The 21,771-nt window shown below is 40.4% G+C and overlaps 1 protein-coding gene across 2 annotated transcripts in view; it reads left to right on the top strand.

Moving 5' to 3' along the window:
* The window catches only part of ARHGEF25 (Rho guanine nucleotide exchange factor 25), a 67,811-nt gene that overhangs the window by 39,827 nt on the left and 6,213 nt on the right, over nt 1–21,771 (top strand). For both annotated transcript variants that reach the window (XM_063293904.1, XM_063293906.1), the window contains exons 3-14: nt 524–601; nt 2,796–2,923; nt 3,457–3,523; nt 7,229–7,332; nt 7,936–8,005; nt 9,507–9,596; nt 10,405–10,497; nt 14,008–14,058; nt 14,494–14,571; nt 15,122–15,316; nt 16,009–16,189; nt 20,651–20,871. In XM_063293904.1, coding sequence (XP_063149974.1) covers nt 524–601; nt 2,796–2,923; nt 3,457–3,523; nt 7,229–7,332; nt 7,936–8,005; nt 9,507–9,596; nt 10,405–10,497; nt 14,008–14,058; nt 14,494–14,571; nt 15,122–15,316; nt 16,009–16,189; nt 20,651–20,871 — 1,356 coding nt within the window. The remainder of the gene's footprint in view (nt 1–523; nt 602–2,795; nt 2,924–3,456; nt 3,524–7,228; nt 7,333–7,935; nt 8,006–9,506; nt 9,597–10,404; nt 10,498–14,007; nt 14,059–14,493; nt 14,572–15,121; nt 15,317–16,008; nt 16,190–20,650; nt 20,872–21,771) is intronic.

Below are 21,771 nucleotides of genomic sequence, written 5' to 3'. Positions count from 1 at the left end.
TTGCAGGGAGCAATTAGTAATCAGTATTCATTCCTCTTGGTTCAGCTTTCCCCAAGCTGGTGTCCTTCAGGTGTGTGGACTTCAGCCCAGCCTGACTACTGTGGAGAGCTAGAATTGAAGTCCACGTATCTGGAGAGCTCCCAAGTCTGGAAAAGGTGGACTAGTTTATCTCTAGAGGTGTGACCACTTTTTTTTTCCTTTACTTTATTAGGAAAACATAGGGTTGATAAAGTGGGATTTTGAATTGTACCATGCACATTTACGTTAACATTAATAGAATGAAGTCAAATAAGGGATAATTCTAGTATGAGTTGAAAAGTAGAACAAACTGGCAGATGTCCAGAGCGCGGCCAGAGATTTTGGATGCTAAAACTGTTAACTGTCAGCTGGGTGATGATGAGGGCAATAATGCTATTATCTAAAGGAAACTTAAAAGTGGAGGACAGGAAAATTCTGTATATCTGCTTATAAACCAGGGTATGAAGTTTTCTTTCTTTGATACCCTTCCCTTATATCATTTCAGGATGGCAATACTCATCTCCCAGACCTTTCCCTGCTCTCAAACCTGCTAGAAGGAGATGGCTCAAAAACACTCAACCAGGTGGGTGTGAAGGTGGGGAGAGGTAGGAAGAAAAGACATCTTGTATTAGCTGTTGTTTGATGCACACCTTGATGGATGCTGTTATATTTAAGTAGGCTTTAAAAAAGAATAGACCACTTTTGTGGGGCAGTGAACACATTTGGAATTTTGAGATCAAGTTGAGACACTATGAAATGATCATTCTTACCCCTGGAAGCAAATTTGTGAGGCTTTGCCTCATCACTCCTAACTCTCAGGATACTTACTTTTATCTTTTCTCTGGGATGGTAGACACAGTTCCCACCACACTAGGATATAGGCTGGAAGCCCTCAAAATTAAACCCATGTGTAGTATGTTGTCTACCTTGGTTCAGAAAAACAGACTTTGAAATTGAAGTTAAATGTTTGCAGATAGAGCTTATGTAGTTAGTGTCGCATGAAATGAACCATTATCTGTAGCCAAAGGTATGGCAAAGAATAGAAATGATTGGACAATCCTGTGATGACCACTTTTAATAGGGCTCAGTTCTGCTTTATATCCTCTTTTCTTTCCTTTTCTTTCTCCCTCCCTTCTTGAGCCAATTGCCCCTCTTAAAGAATTACACCATCTTCATAGAAACAAACATGTACTTTACTTACAGTTAGACAATACCAACGTTCCCAAGGAGATAGGAGAAAAGAAATTATTCTGTGTAATCATACCATGAGAGGAAAGTAAAAAGAAAGAAAAGTAAAAGTGGCGACAACTGGGTGAGGTTAAGGTAATCTTCCAAAATCTCACAATTGCCAAGGGACTACCTAACTTATACATATTAATGTGGTGCTAGCTGCTACAGTTAACCCTTCCTTGTGCACGTAGGGTTGTTTAACTCAACAGTTAGATGGGATGAGTTTCATATGGAAGGTCCCAGGCTTAACCCTTTGTCTTTCCTAGATACAAGATTTAAGAGAAAAAGTGATGGAGATACGGAGAGATACAACCATTGCAGTTAACTAATATACATAGGGCTAGATTAGACCGTTGGATTGATTCCACATAAAATAGGTTCTTATGTTCAGATGGAGCCCACTGTTATCCAGAAGTTTATGTACACTTATTTCTGACTATAAACAGGCTAGTAATGCTTTGTTGACCAAAATGTTATTAGCAAATGTCAAGATGTACCGTAATGGGCATTCATTGTTTTGTAATAATGCTGTACAGATTCAGGCTTTAAAAGCTGTAATAGTTAGGTAAAGTGGGAAAGGTTTAATGTTTCCATATAAATGTTTCTCTAACAAAAATATTATAGAATGAATGGAACAGGTTACATGCAAGAACCACAGAACTTAGCAATACTTTCATTGTGAAATTTGGCAGGCATCAGAGAAGGATGAATGTCTAGTTATTACAAATAAAGTCAATTTTGGGAATTGATGTAAGGCTTATTGAGAAGCATTGCTTGATTTCCCCACAGATCATATACCTCTTTAACTTTGTTTCATTTCATCGCAGATATATGTATGACTACATATATATGGGATTTAATATTATTGTAATCTATATCATCAATAATTTTGTTTATACTATTAAAAATTCCTGAAAATGTTATATAAAATAGATGACCTGAAAACCAGATCCTCTTAAATCAGTTGCTTTCCATATATTTGACTGACTGACTGACTGACTGACTGAAAAAATAAGCATTTAAATTGGGGGGGGGGTTGTTTTGTTTTGTTTAAAAAGACATGGATTCTGTAACTTCCTTCTCTTTGGCAAAGAATAAGCTGTCTGCAAAGCCTCCAGTAGCTTAGTGTATTAGTATATTTTCTTTCCCTTTGGGATTCTGTTACCACAGAACCTGCAGCAGCTCATGTAGGGTCAGCAATTTGCTTTATTTTCCTCATAACTTCTGGATTTGCAGAAGTGAAGAGGTCTCAGAGAAACTGGGAAGTCAGAAGGGATGTGTGCCCAATGTCAAAAATGTCCAGCGTCAAAAACAAGTGATCTGCTCTGAACTGGAGAAGTGCTCCTGGATTTGTGATTAATATTCCTTCCTGAGCACCATCAAACTTTCAGAGCTTCTCATATTCTGAATGAGGTTATGGGAAATGAGAAACCATAGTAGCTCTTCTTGCTTGAGTTGCCCTGGGTCCCCAATGTGCCTTATCCTCTTAACCCATTATTGCCTATTGCAAGTTTTAACATGGAATCTTTTATCTCCTCTCTTGGCAGGATCCTGAGCCCTCTCTGCTCCCCACTGACCCCAGAAGTCCTGGGTCTCCCTTGGAACCTCTTGTGCAGCCCCCAGCCTCTGAGGAGCAGGAAGAGGAGGAGAGGCGTAGTGCCTTAGAAAAGAGTATGTAAGTGATTTTCCTTGGTGCAGTGGCTTACAACCTTGATGGGAGAAATGGGCAAAGACAGGATTGGTGGGGCGCAAATGTAGCAGACATTGCCCCAAGACCCTTGGGATGCTGAAAAGCACAGAGGCACGGACTTAATGTAGGTCAAACAGGAGTTATTTCATAGCTTCTGTACTCAGGGTATATCCCATCAACTCTTAAGTGTTCACTCCAGATGTGCTATGACTACTTGCTATATGGAATCAACTGTTAATTATGGATCAAAATTCCTGTAATACTTCAGGATAACCATGACTGCACAGATGTACCTGCGGCATACTTGCTCTGTCTATCACATCTTAAGCAGCCTGCAAATAGGGGGCTTTCTCTGTGTCATACAAGACTCTCCTCAGCACAGAGAAGGCTTTGCTATATGTGGCACATGTGTGCAGGACAAGGAGATGGGAGGGATGCCATGCATAAAAAAAGAGGGAACAGGGCTCACACAGTGAATTTCCTTCCCCTTAGACACTGCTGCTTCGTCTCGTCTGCAGGTTTGTTCTCAGGGAGTTGATTGAGACCGAGAAGATGTACGTGGAAGACCTGGGCCAGATTGTGGAGGTGCACACATATACTCTACACCTTAGGCACTAAATCCCCATCCACCAGCAGGCCATCTCCAGATTTTTTGGGGTTCTGGACAAAATACTTTCCATCCTCCAATGAGAGTAGACTGCTTGAAACTGCCCGTCTTCTTGCTTCCTGGGTTTTTTGATATACTGTCTCCTTATTCTCCTGAACATTGGGATAGCAGAAGGAAAGGAAAATTATGCTTGATTCTAGTCTTCAGTCAGTTTGAAGAGCCATTCAAGTGGGGAGTGGCTCAGGGCAATCCTGTGCAATTTGGGGATTCACTGCATTGCCACTCCTGGCACATAATGCTCTTTTGGGGTTTCAAAACCCTAGTTTCTTATGAAGAGAAGACTCTCCCCTTCTATTGTTCTTTTTTGTGATTTATCCTCTAGTCTATGGCCCAGCCCACTTTTTTTGAGATGGGCTGGCCATCTCCAGAAGTTCACAGTATACTAAATTTTGACAAAAGAAAAATCCCAAAGACTCAAGTGAGGACTGGTTGCATGCTTGTGGGTACAAAATATTTATTGGCTACTGGGGGAAACATAAAACAGGGGGTGGGATGTAATATCCTGGTAGAGAGCATATTAGTTTACAATGCACTATTTTGTTGAATGTCCTACTTGTAAATTTTAATGTTGAATCAGCTTGTTCCTTGTGGTTTGCTTCCATTTTGAACCCTATTTATTTATTCCCACCTTCTATTGCTTGTCTTTTCAATTACCAACCAGTCCATCTTCTTACCTCTTGGCTAGTTGTGTGTAAATTGTTTGGCATTCAAAATGTTCTGAGCTTGAAAAGCCCTGATTTTTAATTCAAAACAACCTATTTCAACCTTAACCATAAGTGGGTCAAGCTTGAAACAACCCTCTTCAAGCTTGTAGTATTTAGAAATGGAAATGTTTACATATCCCTGTGTTTGACTGCTGCATATGCAGGGTGGACAACATTTTTGTAGTCAGGGACTGCACTTATTAAAGTCATATTTTTCTGCTGGGCTGGAACTGGTGGCTTCTTTTATATCTTCTTTGGAAATTTGATAAGGTTTTTTTTAAGCTAAAATAGGTGAGTTCAGCCTACTGGAGGCTTGTTTTTGGAGGAAATTATTGGAGAAACAATGCCAACATTATCAGCATATTTACTGAATATCAATGACTTCCCATCAGTTTTCAGCATCACAGTTGGGGGTGATGGAGTTTTTAAATGTTAATAAAAGAACTCCAAGCAGCTAACAGCAATCTTGCAGAGTAGAAGCGTGGACCAAAAAGAGAACTTGCACATCAAGCTTAATTATGTTCAGAAATAAGTTCAGTCTTCACGCTGCAGTTACATGAAAAACAATAGAGATAGCTTACTTTATTCAGCAGATCTGGATACAGATAGGTTCATGGTAGAAAGGCACTTCATCACTGATTCTTTGTAGACGCTTTCTATGTGGAGTAAAAAGTCTGTGCGCAAGCGAGGTGTTAGAGGACGAGGCCTGCATTATGCAGCCCTCCTGCCTGCATGTCTGCCCATGAGGTAAAGATGGAGACTGTGAATCTCCCAGACCAAGAAGGAGGAGGAAGAGGAAATCAGGTGACCCATGTGACTTCCCACAAGCACAATAGAGACACGCCTATCAGACAAACCCTCTTATTATGCTCATGAGACAATGCTGAGTTGACCCCTGATAATTCCAACAGGGGGATCATTTGGGGGCTGCCAGAAAAGGAAGCTGAGGGCTGAATGTGAGCTGCTTGCTCACCACATTATAGCTTCTGAACAGCTGAGAATACAGGATTCACCGGATCACTCACTGGGTCTGCAACTTTATTGATGCCTCTGTAGTATTTTGAATGGCTGGCAGGGCAGAACCTCCCTTTGCAAAAATCTGACAATTTTTCCTTAACAAGGCTTGTTCTTATGCACATTTTACAGTACATCTTAAATTTTCCATCAATGTATCTCAGACAGGCCTGTAATTTCCTGGATGTAGTCTTCTTTTTTCCTCTCCCCCAACCCGAATCACTGTCTTTTCAAAAGATTACTAACATATTGGCTACCTTCCAAGTTCTCTGTTAAGAAGTCTGATTTAAGAGATGTTACATATTTTGCCTCATGCTTCAGCAGTTCCTCATCTGTTCTTTAAGATCTGTTGGGTGAATGCCACCTGGCTGCAAAGCCTTGTTCCCTTCTGGAAAAAAAAAGTATTTATTTTCAATCAATTCTGATTCAGGCATAGGTACACTTCCAGCAACTTTTAAAATAAAGACTGATGCACAAAATTTGTTTGATTTATTTGCCAGTTTCCCTGACTCCCGTAATGACTCCTTCTATGTTATTGCCATATAATGGTTTCACTGCACTTCTGGCTGGTTTCCTGCTTCTTATATTTTTAACTTGTATTAAAGTAATACAAGTTGTTATGTTTTTAATATCTTTAACAATTGGTCTTTCACCTTCTGGATTTTTTAAACATTTTGTCATTTTGATCCCTACATTTATTTTACAAAATTTGTGTCCAGTTACACATTTTCTTGAGTTGGGCAGAACTTCTCCCTTTGTAATAAGAATAATGTTTCCTGTTATACTGTGCTCACTTTAATTTACTTACTGCTGACCATTTTTGTGCCATCCCTCTTCCTCCTCCTCCTCCTCAACTTGTTACACTTGTTATTTGAACTTCTGTTACTGCATATCTAAAATGAATTTGTATTTTCTTTTATTTTACGCTTTCCTAGTCATTACTGCCAATGGGTTATTTATGGTTGAACTCTCACAGTTTTGCTAGAATTCAGATTTTTCAGGTTTAGAGTCAAAGCACTGTAGTGCAGAGACCTGGTTTAATGGAAAAGAGAGAGTAGTACAGAAATAATTCCTGAACTTTAGTGATGCCAGGAAATGGAAGAAAAAGTGGCAGTACTTCTTTGTGTCCCTTGTTTATCAGTTATCCTCATATTTTTTGAAGTCCTTGCCCACTAGAAAAGAAGCACAGGTTTGCTTCTTATTGTACAGTTCAGCTGGGTACTTCTTTTCTCCACCAACTAATAAAAGCACCAGAGTGGGAGTAGATCACTATCTCAACATGGTACTCCCCAGATATTTTGGTCTTAAACTCCGATAAGCTCTTTACTTTGAGATATTGTTGGCTGGCGCTAATGGGAGTTAAAGTCCAAGCAAAATATCATGGAGGCAGGATGCCTACCCTACCCTGAGGTATGGACCTACATTCTAGGTAAGAATTTTTAGTTAGTAATGCAGCTTGGTGCAGACATGGGATTTGTCTTATGTACAAGGTAAACAGCTTGATCTTCATTTTAGCAGGTCACTGTTTTGTTAACCATCACTCCATGTGAACTGAAGGCATCCTAACACCCCTAAAATCTTCTGCTGCTGCACATTTCATGGAAAGATAGTTAAAAATAGGCAGACTTTTTTTTTAAAAAAAGGAATTGGTTAGCACTGCTTTCATTGAGAAATCTGTGATGTATTTCTGAATCTCAGGGATCACTCAGAAAACAGAATATCATAGTTGCTGTAAATAAAATATATGCACATGTACTCCCCTTCTCCCAGTTACCAAGTCAGAGCCCATGATCCCTGCTTTCCGTCAGGACAGGAATTCTGTCTCAATTCCTCTTCCATTCACTCCTTCCATGTTTTAAAGAGGAAGCAAATTAGTTTCTCTAGCCTGTTCTTCTGATTTTGCAGGGCTATATGGTGACCATGAATACCCGTGGCATCCCTGAGGGTATGAAGGGCAAAGACAAGATAATCTTTGGGAACATCCACCAGATCTATGACTGGCATAAAGAGTGAGTGAACAAGCAAGCAGTCATTCCTGGGTACAGCATGGCGTGGGGTGACTATACAACCTGGGAATGGAACCCCGAAGGGCTTAGGTAGAGCTTTCCAATAGTCAGGTCAGCTTGCTATAATGGCAACTGTAGTTCAGTGCCTCTATTTGGGGGAAGTCTGGCCTAACCATAGGCTATTAGTTGGTAACTGTTTCAAGGCTGATATTGACTCAGTGATTACCTACCCAGATGTTTGTGGCCCATATGACATTAGCACGGTAAGGGGCAAGGACCTTGATGGGCCACTATCATATTGTTCAATGGATTACCAATCCTCTTTCCCTTCTTTCCCAAAATAATCCAGTCCTAAGAAACACTTTGGTATTTCTTAGCCTCCTTTGAAAAGCATTTTGGGTTGAGTTTATAATATAAAACTGCCCAGAGTTGTAAACCGCCCAGAGTCCCCCTTTGCGGGGAGATGGGCAGTGACAGAAATTTGAAATATAAATAAATAAATATAAAATAAATAAATAAAAGCCAGGAAAGAATGGGGGGACAGGATATGGGCACATATGTCATGGATCTCATACCATATCTGTTCCTCTCCTCCCCCAACTGCAGTTATTTACTCAAGCAGCTGGAGAAATGTCTGGAGGACCCTGATCTTCTGGCTGAGCTGTTCATAAAGCACGTGAGTCCCTACAATTGTTACGAGGAAGGTAGGAGAGCTGTCAAAATAGAAGAAGAATGATTGAATGAAACTTCTGAATTGAGGAGCAGTATATCTCTAGTTTCTAAACACTGAGATAAAAAAATTACCCTTTTTATCTGCATTAAAACATTTTCATAATGGCCATTGTCAGAAGCAGAATGCTGACCTAGATGGAGTTTTAGTTTGATTGAATCACATAATACCTCCTGAAAGTATGGCCAGTAGCCTTGTTAACTCAGGGATTGTGCAAGTTTAAGCATAAAGGAGGGCATCTTGAGAAAGACTATGCTAGATGCTCTAATGATGATTATATCTATCCCTTTTTCTTATCAAGCATTTGTTTGCCTGACCTATGCCATATTTGATAGGAGAGATTTTTCATTGGCTTTGAGCACTGATAATTATTGTTCCACATCTGGTGGCAATAACTTGATAATAGTGCAAATGAAATGAAGGAGTGGAGTTTTGCAAAGTGAAATGTTATATACATGAGGCACAGGCTTCCCCATTGTGTTGGATTTTAAATCCCATAATCCTCAAACATCATGACCTTTGGCCATTCAGTTGGAGATTATGGGAGTTAAATCAATTATCTGAAGGTTGGAGAAAGAAACATTCTTCTGATAGAAGCCTAATGGATGTGGAATTGACTATACCATGTCACAGGCAGCCTCTGTTCTAGTCAATTTCATGCTGCAAAAGAACATTTAAAAATAATTTGAGTATACAGTAATAAAGAAGAAGTCTGGACACTATAAATTTAAAAAGTACCTTTGAAAAGTAGGAGGATTGCTGTCTGAGAACAGATACCTTTGTACTTTTTTTTTAATCAAAGGGCTACATTTAAATAATATTAGACTCCAAAGAGAAGGCGGGTTGTCATGAAACATTCACATCCTGGTTGGATCTTGTTTTCCACAATATTCTTTTGTTGCTGCTGCAATGAATTACTATGATTAACCCATAGTCCTCCTTTGTACAAGGAAACTTGGTGTTTTTCCTAGTCTACTATTTTACTGTAGTAATTCCTCAAAATAGCCTCTGGTCCCAGATAAATGTGATAGATACAGTAGACAGAGATAGAGATAGAGATGTATCTTAATCTGAAGGAAATTTTATTATGTTTATTTCATAGTAAGTATGTTTAATAGTTACAACCACAAGCTGTGAACCATAAGCTATGAAAACTGTATACACAGTTATTTATAATCTGCTACAGGAAACTAATTCTGAGTTTCCCCAAGTATTGTTGGAAGCATTATACAAACAAGTGCTGGCTTAAGAATAGAGAATGATGAGAGAATAAAAAATGAACAAATGTCCCAAGGGCAAAGACAGCATGTGGCCATAAAATAAGATTTTCATCAGAACTAGTAACTTGTTTAAGCTGCTCAGGGGGTTTGGACCTGGCTCTTTAACATACATGTTGTTAAGTTTTATCTGAAGTGTTCCACTGAATTGTTTCCCTGTTGTATTCTAGGAGCGCCGTTTGCACATGTATGTTGTTTACTGTCAGAACAAACCCAAATCTGAGCATATTGTTTCTGAGTTTATTGACACTTACTTTGAGGTAAGGGGCTATGTGCCTTGACTGCTGCTTTGTTCTTTCTTCCTGCCCTCAGCCTCTGCCACGTAGCTTGCTTGTGTCTCGCTCATCTCCTGCTGGCATAAGGGAGCCTTGATCCTGTGCTGTTGTGTGCCCCTTTCTGAGCCAATGCAGATGAACTCCAGAGTTCCTGGCAACCTCTTTTGGTCCTATCACCTAGCAGCTCCCATCTTGTGGAGAAGCATTTGTATGGAGCAAGTGCCACCCACCACATCTGCCTCTTCTTGCACACTACCACACATCCATCTAAACGGGGGTAGGCAGTAATCTGTGAAACCCATGGGAATAACTCCCAGCATCTGTTAGTGGTAACTGAGGTGAGAACTCCTGGCTGAGGGAGACTTTAAAAGACATGTACCACCAGAGGTTGCCTGTACTAACTCTTTAAATTGGCATAAGGATTGTCAATTGGCATACAGAATTGTCCTTCCTCTCAGAAATCTCTGTCCTTGAGCTAGGTGGGGAAGGAAGATCTTTTGAAAGAGTGATGAATTTCCTGTCCCTGGGGTCCTTCTGCTCAGAGATAAAGAATAACAGGCTGCAAACGTTCTTCTATGCCAAGCTCCACTCTAAATATGTAAACGTATGAAGCTGCTTTTAAATGTTATATTTTTGGTCCCATCTTGCTTTTCCAAGTCTCTAATACTAGTCTTTCTCTTGCAGGTGTCCTTTTAAAGCATGTCACATTTTGTGTGGTATCTATATAAGCATGTACAGTCAGTCTCCCACACACTTTTACACAGTTGGCTGTACATCTTTTTCTCTTTTCCAGGAACTGAAGCAGGAGTTGGGGCATCGCCTGCAGCTAAATGATTTACTTATCAAGCCTGTACAGCGGATCATGAAATACCAACTGCTGCTCAAGGTGCTGAAGCAGAAAGTGGATTGTTGATCTCCAAAGCTAAGGCGAAAAAGCTGAAAGCTGAAGCAAATCCAGCAAGGGAGAGACTGTACACATATTTCCTGCTGATGTCATGAGTACTGATGGCGAGCAGGAGGGGGCCTCCATCCAAGGGGGAAAACGCATGTGTAGTACTGAGGAATTAAGCAGCCATTCAAAGAGACACAGATCAGACCCGCCTTAACTTTTGGGGTTTATCTGTCTGGGTTTTTCCCACGCTTCTTCAGTTTGTTAGGATTCTGTCTTACATAGCAGTAATAAACACTAGAGACCTACTCCTCGTCTCAGCGTGATTCCTGACTGTTAGGACAGCTGATCTTTAAATCTGTAGAGCAAGCTTCCCCAGCCTGTTATTCTCCAGTTGGGTTGAAACTCCAATTGCCTTAATTCCCATTAATTCCATTAATGCCCATCTGGAGGGCACCAGGTTGGAGGTGGCTGCTGTAGAATCCAGAGGAGAGCAATTGGGAAAAAGGGGCTCCTGACAGCATCTGGGTTTTCTCTAGGGCAGTAGGCCAGTGAATGTCACAAAAGGAGTGGCCATTCCATCTGGTGGTGTTCTATCGCCCGCTACTGGACAGTAATTCTGTCTGATCCCCAGAGTGACGACAATGATTCAGGCTGAGGGCAATTCCCCACTGCAGCCTAAGCCATTTGTTTCTTATGCCAGCTTCAGAAATGCTACTCTAGACAAGGGCCACTCAAACCTCTGATTGGCCATTCTCCTGTTTCTTATCCTTTCCATTCTTGCAGGGCAGGCAAGCCTTGTTGGCTGGCTGCCGTGGGGGCTACTCTACTGGGCCCGCCTTTTCCTTTTAGAGATTGCTCCCTAATCATTGGTCCTCATGCCTTTCCTTTGCTTTCCCAGATGTTTGCACACATGGATGACTTCATCCTTCCCTTACCACTTTATTTCCTTTGATGCCAATGAAGACCCTTTCTGTTTTTTTCCCCTTACGATACCTTTGTAGCTCCAATGATACAATAATCAAAGCAATGGGAAACAGGCTGTTCCTCCTACATTTCTCGGTAGGACCATGGAAACTTTGCAGCAAGGAAGAACTGATAGTTCAGCTTCACAGAAACCAAGTCCCAATGTTCTTACAATGCAGTTTAAAGATGTTCAAATTAAATGAAGGGCAGGGAAGTTCAAGAGTACTATGGGAATGGGTTCAGAAAGGAAAGAGGGGGAGCCTGGACAGAAATAGGAAAGGTGCCTCTGCTGAGAGAGGTAAGGATTGACTGGAGCACAAGCTTTTAGGACTGAGGATAGTTCAATGATTGTTAGATCAGTTGCAAGATTATTAACAAAAAGCAACAACCTGCAACTGCTGAACAGTAGAGAACATTACTCTGTGCCCAGCAGCACAGGGCAGGACCACCCAGTGGAGGAGTGGGCAGTGTGCCAGGCACTGGAGCCAATCAGAGCTGGGGCTGCTATTAGAACAAAGTGAGGCACTGGAGACCACCCCCTCTGAAGGGCTTAAGATGGCTTGGGTTTGAAAACAGCAGTTTGGAACTGAAGGTGGGAAACATGGGAGTGGGGTGCATTTGCAGTGGAATGGGAGTGGGAGGAGGACACTGCCATCCATTCCTGCAGTCAGGAAGCAGGGAGTGGCCTGTACTGGTGATGGGCCAAACAAAAAGTATGGATCTGCCCAGTTCAGACATTGATGGCAACAAATTTGAATTTGCCATCCTGTCTACCCTTTGGCATTAACTGTTTCTTGATCTTTTCCACCAGATTTCTAATCTTTATTTTTACATATTCCCAATTTCCTGAATACTAAGACCTTTGAAGGATAGCACTGCTGGTTTTGGTTTCCTTTGGACAAAGAGAGCACTGGAGGCTTTCTGGTTTTGGAATACTGTTTTATTTACAAGAGTACAGGCAACACAGCTTAGAAGCCAGAGAAGCAGATATCAGTCTGAGCCAGATTCCCAGAGAGGAATTATTGCAGCATTATTGCGCTCCCTCCTGCTCTGTTGTTCCAACTAAAAACTGCTCTGGACCCATTTTTATGTTAGGTACTGCTGTCATCCCTGTACCTGCCCCAGCGAATTGTCCTAGAAGCATTAACATTCTTTTTTCCATTTAGGATAAATGTCACTCACAGATTTCTCCAAGAGTTCAGTTAAACTGGAAACTAGCATGTAATTCTGTTGAAGCATAGACTGCTTCTGCTGCCTCTGGTACTTTAACACACCAACCTAGAAAGGGCAGGGGTGCAATCCCTCTAAACGGAGTTATGTAAATTAGAATATAGATGTGATTGGATACAGCAGTGAAGTATTTGTTTGGGTATAGCAACACATGTGTTTAGTGAGATCAGTTGTGGGGTGGATTCTGTGAAGTAATGAGAGCAGTATTTAGACAATGGTATAGTTGAGAAGACAAAGAGGCAGTATTTCATATATATAAGTTTCTTTCTGGAGAGTTACTTTTATGGGATTATTTTCTAATGGTTTTGCTTCCCCGAGCCTTTTTCATCTTTTAGTACCTTCTAACTCTGTCAATATTCCTCAGGTTTTTGAGTGTTTTATGGCTAAGCTAACAGGTTGTAGTGTTTCTTAGATCCCTGGGAACAAAATTTAGGGAGGGGGATGCTCTGATAGAACCATATTTTCTCTTGCATTAGTCCAGTAGTGGGCTTAATTACACACAGGCTTGCAAGTATTTAAAAAAAAACCTATTTGTTGCATTTTTAGAATTTTAATTTCAAGTTTTCTCAAGATTAATATGGCTTAATGTGTTTTGTCAAGATATTCACAACATGGTAGGTATCATTGTGATTAGAAAAATTGGCACTCAGATGTGAAAAAAGTCCTCAACATTATTGTTCCAAAGTGGCTTTACCTCTGCACAGTACGTGAATGTACACAAACGTTCATATACAAACATTGCGGCATTTAGTTCATTTAAAATTTGGGAAACTGATCCAGTTATAGATTCCTGCCTAATGGGAATGTTGGCCTTTATGCAAACAAAATACACAGTGGTGAGGTTTTGTAATGCTGCCAACTATCTTAGGATGGGATGCAATTTAGTTCTACGCCATGACTCACCTCTTGGAGACTAGGAGTTTATGTCAATCTTGCCTCATTTGGTAGCCTCCAGACGTGTTGGACCGTAAGCTTCCATCAATGGTCATGCTGTTAGAGGATTATGGTTCAGTACATCCTAAGTACACCACAGCCAGAGTTATATTCTCAACATACCTGAAGGGGGCACCAAATTGGTGTAAGCTGATGTAGGTAAGTCATAGAACAATGGTAATTTCTGGTGAATGGCACTGAGTAAGCAAAAGAATGGAGCTAAATGTAGATATAAAGAGTGTGTCCCCAGACTCTGCTTCAGATGGTGTAGACTGAATCTAGTCACTCAACATAAACTAGCTCATGTTGCTCTCTTTCTCTCTCTCTTATGAAAACACTAATTTTTTTTTCTTCTCTTCTCTCTCTTGCCCTCTGTAGGATTTCCTGAAGTATTATAGCAAAGCTGGGAAGGACACAGAACAGCTGGAGGTAGGAGTTGAAACCAATGGGAGCTATCATAGAGCTATCATAGAGCCACTGTTCCTATGTAACAACGTTGATATTACACTATTGCTTTTGAATGAGGACTTACTGTCACATGGGTTGGTTGGAATACCACCCAGCATTCAAAAGATTGACAGCTGTGTCCCAGATGGAGAGTCCACATTTCTATCTCAGTTATTGTACATTTGATACATCTTGAGATCTCAGTGCAGTGAAGTCTTCTATATTACTAGCAGATCCCATCTTGTGATTTTCACCCAGTTTACCTTCTCCTTTGTAGTTTAAGATGTAGAATAATAGGTTAACAAAGTTATTGTAGTTCACCGATGAGCACTAAAATTGATATATCCAGTGGGCATCAGGCTTGGAGAATTCAGTACCTCTTCTTTTCTAGCTTCATTCTCTACTTTTGAATTTCAGAAAGCTGTAGAAGTTATGTGCTTTGTTCCCAAGCGCTGCAATGACATGATGAATGTGGGGCGTCTTCAAGGCTTTGAGGTAAGTTCTGGAGATCAATGTCTGGTTGGAGACTCTTAGTTCTGATTTTTCTGATTAGCCAGCTCAGTATGGTAGGACAATATTGAGATGATTCTCTTTGTTCACACTACCCCCCCATCATCACTCTAGTCTTACAGTGATGGGAAGGCTGTACATCTTCAAGGAAGGGTCTTACTTGGTTATCTCTGAAGGATCTCAACTTCAATACAGATTTACCTGGAAATGTGAGCTTAAAATATAGGACATTGCTGGGTGCGGGTGGGGGGGAGGATTTGAGGAAGTACTGGACAGAAGGAAGACATAAGATCGCTGTTTCAAAATGCTTGGTGAAACTATCAGTTCAACTATAGTGGCATGTGTGAATGCTGTCCCAACCTACTTTTTAGAAAAATCTTGACATAGAAAGCTACCATTTTGGTAGGAGAGACCTTTTGACATGGAGCAGCATTAAAAGTGTGTGCTAGACCATACTAACATTCTGCTGTCAGAATAGGGTGATTTTATGCCATTGGGAGAGTTGGATAAATTGCAGCTTACCTTTTCTCTTCAGGGGAAGCTGACTTCACAGGGGAAGCTGCTGCAGCAGAACACTTTTTGGGTGATGGAGCAGGCAGGCGGGATCCTGGCCCGGGCTCGTGAGCGCCGCATCTTTCTCTTTGAGCAAATTGTCATTCTAAGTGAGACCTTGGAGCGAAGACGTGGTCCATATGCTGCCCCAACATATGCCTTTAAGAGCAGTATCAAGGTATTGCAGGGTTAAGTGGCGAATCTAGATACATCTAAGCACCTGGCACTTACTCATAAGGGATTTTACACTGGAAATGTTCCACATCCAAAGTTGGGTGCCCCATCTTTCTACAGTGGCCTTGTGCATCTGTATACCATAATGCTGCACAGTCAATTTGGCATCCTCTTTGATATATGAAGATATTTGGACTTACAGCTGCAGAGTTAAGTTTGAGACTACGTGGGCAATGCTGGATGGAACCTCTGGAGTAGACAGTGCAGTAGAGCTAATGAAAAAGAAGCTAATATGGAAATTTGCTTGATTTCCATGCCTCATACAGATCAATGAATGTAGTTTCTGTTTGCATAACAATACAATCTGACTTGCTGCAGAATAGCCAGGGGGTCATACAATTTCTATATGGACAGCGAAAAAATAAAAAGGGGTGGGAGGGGTTGGGGCTGGGGTTGTAATACTTGCAATATATTACTGTATGGCACAAGTTTTCATGAATTGGAATAAGCACCTAAGTCTATTCTCAGAAAAATAAGTAAAGGCTTTTATTTGCTTGACTGCTGAGTATCTCACTCTCTATGAGTGCCTATTTTATTCATGTATTTTTCTTGCTTTTTAGCACTGTTGCCTGAGAAAAGATACCATACTCACATGGTCTGAACTTTAGGTTGATCCACTATCCATTTCTCTTCCAGGTAAGCTGTTTGGGCCTGGAGCCCTGTGTGGACAATGATCCCTGCAAATTTGCACTGATCTCTCGTGGCGCAGAACGAGGCACCATCCGTTATGTACTTCAGGCAGCAACACCTGAGATTGCCCAGGCCTGGGTGACTGACATCAACCTCATCTTGGAGACACAACGTGACTTCCTTAATGGTAGGAGTGAAAAGATAGCCACTTACCAACTCTGGCCATTGGAATCATCCTGCTGGAAACTACTTTTTAAACTTTGCCCAACCTTCTTCCAAGGCTTCAGTATTTCTTATATCCTATTGCCAGCTCATCATGTGGACTGGATATGAAGATTACTGGGAAATTCCCACACTGCTTTGCAGAAGTATGGGAAACAATAACTAATTCATAGATAAGTAACTTTTCAGATAGCAATTGAATTAGGGGCTTTAAAATAATATACTAAGTTTTGCCTTTCACAGGATTTGATGTAGTTTGGTACTTTCTGAAGTGAAGGAGAATATCTTGTATTTCACTGAGTATCATATTTTTGATCCAGGTACCATTTCATCAGTGAAGGAACTATTTAATTCTCCTCTTGTTAATTATTTTCCTTTCTGTTATTCTTCACTTTCAATTTCATACATATCTACTGTATATCTTATCTCAATTTTATAGTTATTTTTTCTTTGCCACAATAGTACCTAGGTTGATCCCATGTAGGTAGAAGTGGACATTTCCATTTCTCCGGGAATCCTTCTAGTTCCATATAGATAAGGAACAAAGGCAACAGTTCCATCTCAGCTTGTTCCCTGCATGCTGATTTTCTACTCCTAGGAAGGTTTGTGTTATTCAAAGATGTGGTTCCCTCCTGTCAATTCATCTGTAATTTCCATTCTAATAAGATCAGGTCTTAAAGAAAGTGAGCAGATAAGCAGCAAACATGTCTCACAATGGGGTGCTTTGATTTGTACAGAATCAAACACAACACAAAACACATTTGAAGGAAGGGAGCTGCAGAATCCCAAGTGAAGGCCGTTCTACTTGTTACACAGAATGTGGAGGCAGAACCTGTAAGTTTGCTTACGCTGCCTTTTCAATACTTCCAAGCTTTTCACTTGGAGTATTTAATTTTAAAATTTAGAGGCTACATGACTCCACAAGATTCTAGGCAGCTAACAGCTTTTAACAGCAAGAACAATAATAAAGCAGCAAAAATCACAGACATCTGAACAAACAATTGATAACCAATGTCAAATCCTACAAAGGCTCAATACCATCCCTACCCCAAGGCCTGGGAGAACAGCCTGCTGTTCTTTCCCCCGTCAACATTGACTGGAACCAGCCACAGAGAAAGAAGAAGAACCCCTATAACATAGTGCCCCCAATCCTCCCAGCCAGTCCAGAAGGGTACTGTGATCAACGATATCAAAACCACTGACAGGACAAGGAGCAGATGCTTCTGTGACTTGTCCTTCCCCAGCAAGGATTGAGTCGCCTTAAAGAGAGCCATTGGGAGGCTAATGGCATATGTAATAAAGGTGAAGAAATAACACCATTACACTATCCTTATTGCCATGTATAATCCTGAATGTTGGCTCTTACTCATGTTTGATCAGATTATAGTAAAACTAGCACAGTAGAGAGGAAATCTTGTATTAAGCTCTCCTCCCTGGTATGGTTGTTAGTAAGTGTTGTTTATAAACAATTGGCCTTCTGAGTAAATGAGAGACAGAATATAACAACACTTCCCTAAGTACTACACTGCCATGGAAAGAGTTGACAAGATCATGTCAATATAAGAAGTTCGTATTATTATTTTGGGTTGGTGACAGCAAGTGCTTAAACTACATTTATTTATTTATTTCCAAAATAAATCTGCCACTTTTGATCAAATAAACCTGATTTCAGCACATAAAGTGACAGTAGTACAATATGAATTCCCAAAGGAGTTTGCTTATTTATTGTATACTGCCAAATCAATCTATCTGACTGAAAAGCTTGAAGAAAAATTGAGGCAGGAACCGGGAGGGAGGGAGGGAGGGAGGGAGGGAGGGAGGGAGGGAAAAACTGGCTGGGTGACCTTGGGCCAGTCCCTCTCTCACAGCCCAACTCACCTCACAGGGTTGTTGCTGTGGGGAAAATAGGAGGAGAAAGGAGTATTAGGTATGTTCACTGCCTTGAGTTGTACATAAAAAAAAGGCAGGATAAAGATCTAAAAAAAATCTGAGGAAAAAGATTCTTTAAAGGGTATCATAGAAAATTAGAAACAACAGAGGAAATATATAGAGAATAGTTGCATAGAAAAAAAAAAGAAAACTGATATAACAGAAATGAATTCCAGATTCTGGACAATGAGCAAAGCTAGGTTAATTTCAAAAAAATCTGAGGAGGAATCGATTTTACAGTGTGTTATTTAAAAAACAGCATGGAAGATATGAGACTGTTACTGACTGAAAAAAGAGTAATTAAAAGAAATGAAATTCCAAATCAGTTTAATAAAGATTTTGAGGGAACAGAACAATGAAAGAAAAAAAAGAAACCAAAAATTTCAAATGGAGTTGAGATATAGAGGCTCAACATCATGAAAAAAAGTTCTATCTATCTATCATATTTCTCCACCACCCATCTCATAAAAAGAAATGTTGCAGGTTAAGGTTCAACTGAAAGATACCATTACCCTTAAAGGTTTTGCCTTATATATGGTTGAGGAAGATCCTAATCCATACATCTTTCTGTCAGTTTTTGAGAGAACTGCTAAAACATTGAATTTAAGAAACAAGAACTTAATGAAATTCATCCTATGTTTGATTTGAGGAGAGTTGGCAGAGGAGGACAACAACTTTTCTGAAGAACAAGCTGCTCTGAATCTTTAAACCAACTGTACACAAGAGGTTTACATTTTTTTCAGGAACAACTTTAAGTCCACAACAATTGCAGAACAGTTGCAGAGATGGCAGGTTATAACTGTGACAAAAAAGGATCATGTGAAGACTATTATTTCAGTTAGCCCATGCTGGCCAAAAAAGGGGAAAAAATAGTAAAACTGAAGAAGTATGCCAATGTGGACTTTAATTACTAAATGTGATGAAAATGACAAATAAGGGAATCCCAATTTGGGGAAATGATAAACATAGCTGCCTCCTTGTCTGTTTTGCATACAGAATCGGAGGACAGAAAAAACATCTGTATTAATATGTAATGACAGAAAAATTTGGAAGCTAAACCCCTTTTATATCACCAGTGGCAAGGCTCTCAGTGGAATGGAGAGGAAAAGGAGGGTTGTTTGAAGGAGCTATAATTCAGCATCAATTTGTACCATTTATTATAGGAAGGGACATCCTTGGTCCCAATACAAATCCTTACCAGGAGACAAAGGGGACTATTAGGTTGGGTAATGGTATTCTTGATAATTGTATTCCTGATTCAGAGCAAGTGCTGAAGCTGAGGAAAAGGTAGGTAGTGTGGAGGAGTCAGCTTAAAAGAAAAGCAGGTGATAGCACAAGAAACAGGAAAATGTTGTTAGGAAAGGAGTGGCTGTCAATTGGGTATTTGGGGGAAAAGAAATCGTTGTGGGTTTGGTTGCTGTAAAACCTGAAGACATAATTCAATAGCAGAGGCAATAATAAAAGCTTTGGTTGAAGCAGGAGAAGAAAAACAATATGCTGAAAACATTCTGCTGTTAATAAAATAGAATACCATGCTGAAAAGGCAAACCAGCCAGCCACAGCTGTAGTTGAGAAAATGAAAGCCATTTCTACCGAAAAAGGTAAGATGGATTAAAAAAAGGAAGAATTAAGAGAATCCTTGAGTTCCAAAGAAGCATTACCTTTGCTCCAAGGGAAATTATTTCTCTGGGTGATGTCAACCAATGACATGAAATAAAAAAAGTGAAGTTGCTGCTCAGGTAGAAAAGGAAGGAAAGGATGACTAGATGGAGCAGCGTGAATAGTCGGGATTCAAAGGAGACATAGGAGAGTGCAGTGTAGCTACATTGGCTCTGACAGCAACTCTGGTTTGTGGATCATCTCACTTTTCACAAGGGATTGAAAGTGGTAGAAGTCAGCCGTCCCATCTGGTCAAAAAGCTGATGGAGCTACAGACACTTTCCATCTTGCTAAAGAAGAGAGGAAATGGAGGAAGAAGAAAGGGGACAAGGAAACGAAAATAAATCTGGATCAGATTCATAAGAACTCTATTATTTTGGGTTGGGGTCGATGAGATTTTGAACTATATTTATTGTCACAATAAACTTAGAAGAAATTATGCTACTTCAGATCAAATAAACCCAGTCTCACCAAACATGCCAGCAACATGAAATCTATTTTTAAAGTCTAAGAAAGAAAATGATGTAAAGATCAGGGTCGTCTCTCTCCCCCCTCTCCAGCAGCTACCTGGGTACCTTAGAATGGAGAGGTAGTCATGGGCGGAATCAGTAGATGATGTTAGGGCACAGGTAAACCTAATCTGTGATGGCTAATTCAGACCTGCAAATCATCACATAGTCCTTTTACTCAATGAAGTAGCCTCTTGGTCCAGAAAAGGTTTCTTGTTATTCTTGGTGAATACCATACAACTTCTTTTTGGCATGTACATTGTTTGATGTTCCCAGGTGTGACCCTGCTGTTCAAAGTCTGTTCCTATTGTTGTTGTTTTCCCTCACAGCACTGCAGTCGCCCATAGAGTACCAGCGTCGGGAGAGCAAAACCCACAGTCTAGGACGAACAGGGGCCCTGCACCACTCGCTGACCGGTGGATCAGCCCGGCCCTGCTCCTCCTCCTCCATGGACCAGAACAAGGGATCCAGCCTCCAGGCCCACAATGCCTCCCTGCCCTCCCTTTACCTTCCTGGCCCTGCCCCACCTGAGCCCCTCCCCTCTGTTGAGGTAAGGCAGGAAGGTCATCAGTCAGGCTCCCAACTGAGATAGTAGTTCTGTGTGGCTGATAACAGTTTTTGTGCTTTGGAGAAGAAGGCTTAACATTTAGTGCAGTACTTTGATTTAATTAAATAGTAGCTCTTAACCTATTTGAATGCCTAAAACAACCATTATATAAAAGCAATCATTCATAATTAAGATAATCCCATCCTGTCTGTTGTTCAAAGTATGTTGCAAACAGGCTGCCATAAAGACAAAACAAAGTTTCTTGCTCCATTCTTAATCAATGTTGTTTCGTAAAATTTCCATGATTGATTTGAAAAAAAGAGATAGAAGAGGAGGTTATTGGCCAACTTGTAAACAGAGCAGCTCAACAAATAATGAGAAACTGGAGTCATTTACTTAACATGTTGCTATTTCCTAAATAAACTGTCCTAGAGATAATTATAGTGAAGGATACTATGTAAATATTGAAAATAAACACCAATATATTTGGCTACCATATATCATTGTATTTAGAACAACTCATTAGTAGAGTCAAAGGATTCTGAGCCCATGCCAAGTGTGTTTATGTAAATATGTCTGTCTGTGGGATTGTGACTGCTGTGTCCAAATGTTGAGGGTTGGAGATGATGGAGTCATAGTCAAATGGAAAGGAAATCAGGTTGTGGAAGGCTGACCTAGCGTAGGACTTGTTAACTCATCTAGGATGGGATAACTTCTTTCCTTCGTTAATGAGAGGCTATACAGATGAATAGAAGGAGGGTGTTGATCCACCCACCAAATTGTTAGGGAAGAGGGGATTGAGAAAAGATAACTTTAGAGCTGATTAACTGATGTAGATAAACCAGATGCATGCATTGTGAGGTCATCCAGACAATGTTTATTATGTGTTTACTGATCATTGAT

The sequence above is a fragment of the Candoia aspera genome, chromosome 2 (assembly GCF_035149785.1).
Source record: "Candoia aspera isolate rCanAsp1 chromosome 2, rCanAsp1.hap2, whole genome shotgun sequence".
Classification (NCBI taxonomy): domain Eukaryota; kingdom Metazoa; phylum Chordata; class Lepidosauria; order Squamata; family Boidae; genus Candoia; species Candoia aspera.
The sequence above is the reverse complement of the archived record's forward strand: the minus strand, read 5'-3'. Positions and strand labels throughout refer to the sequence as shown.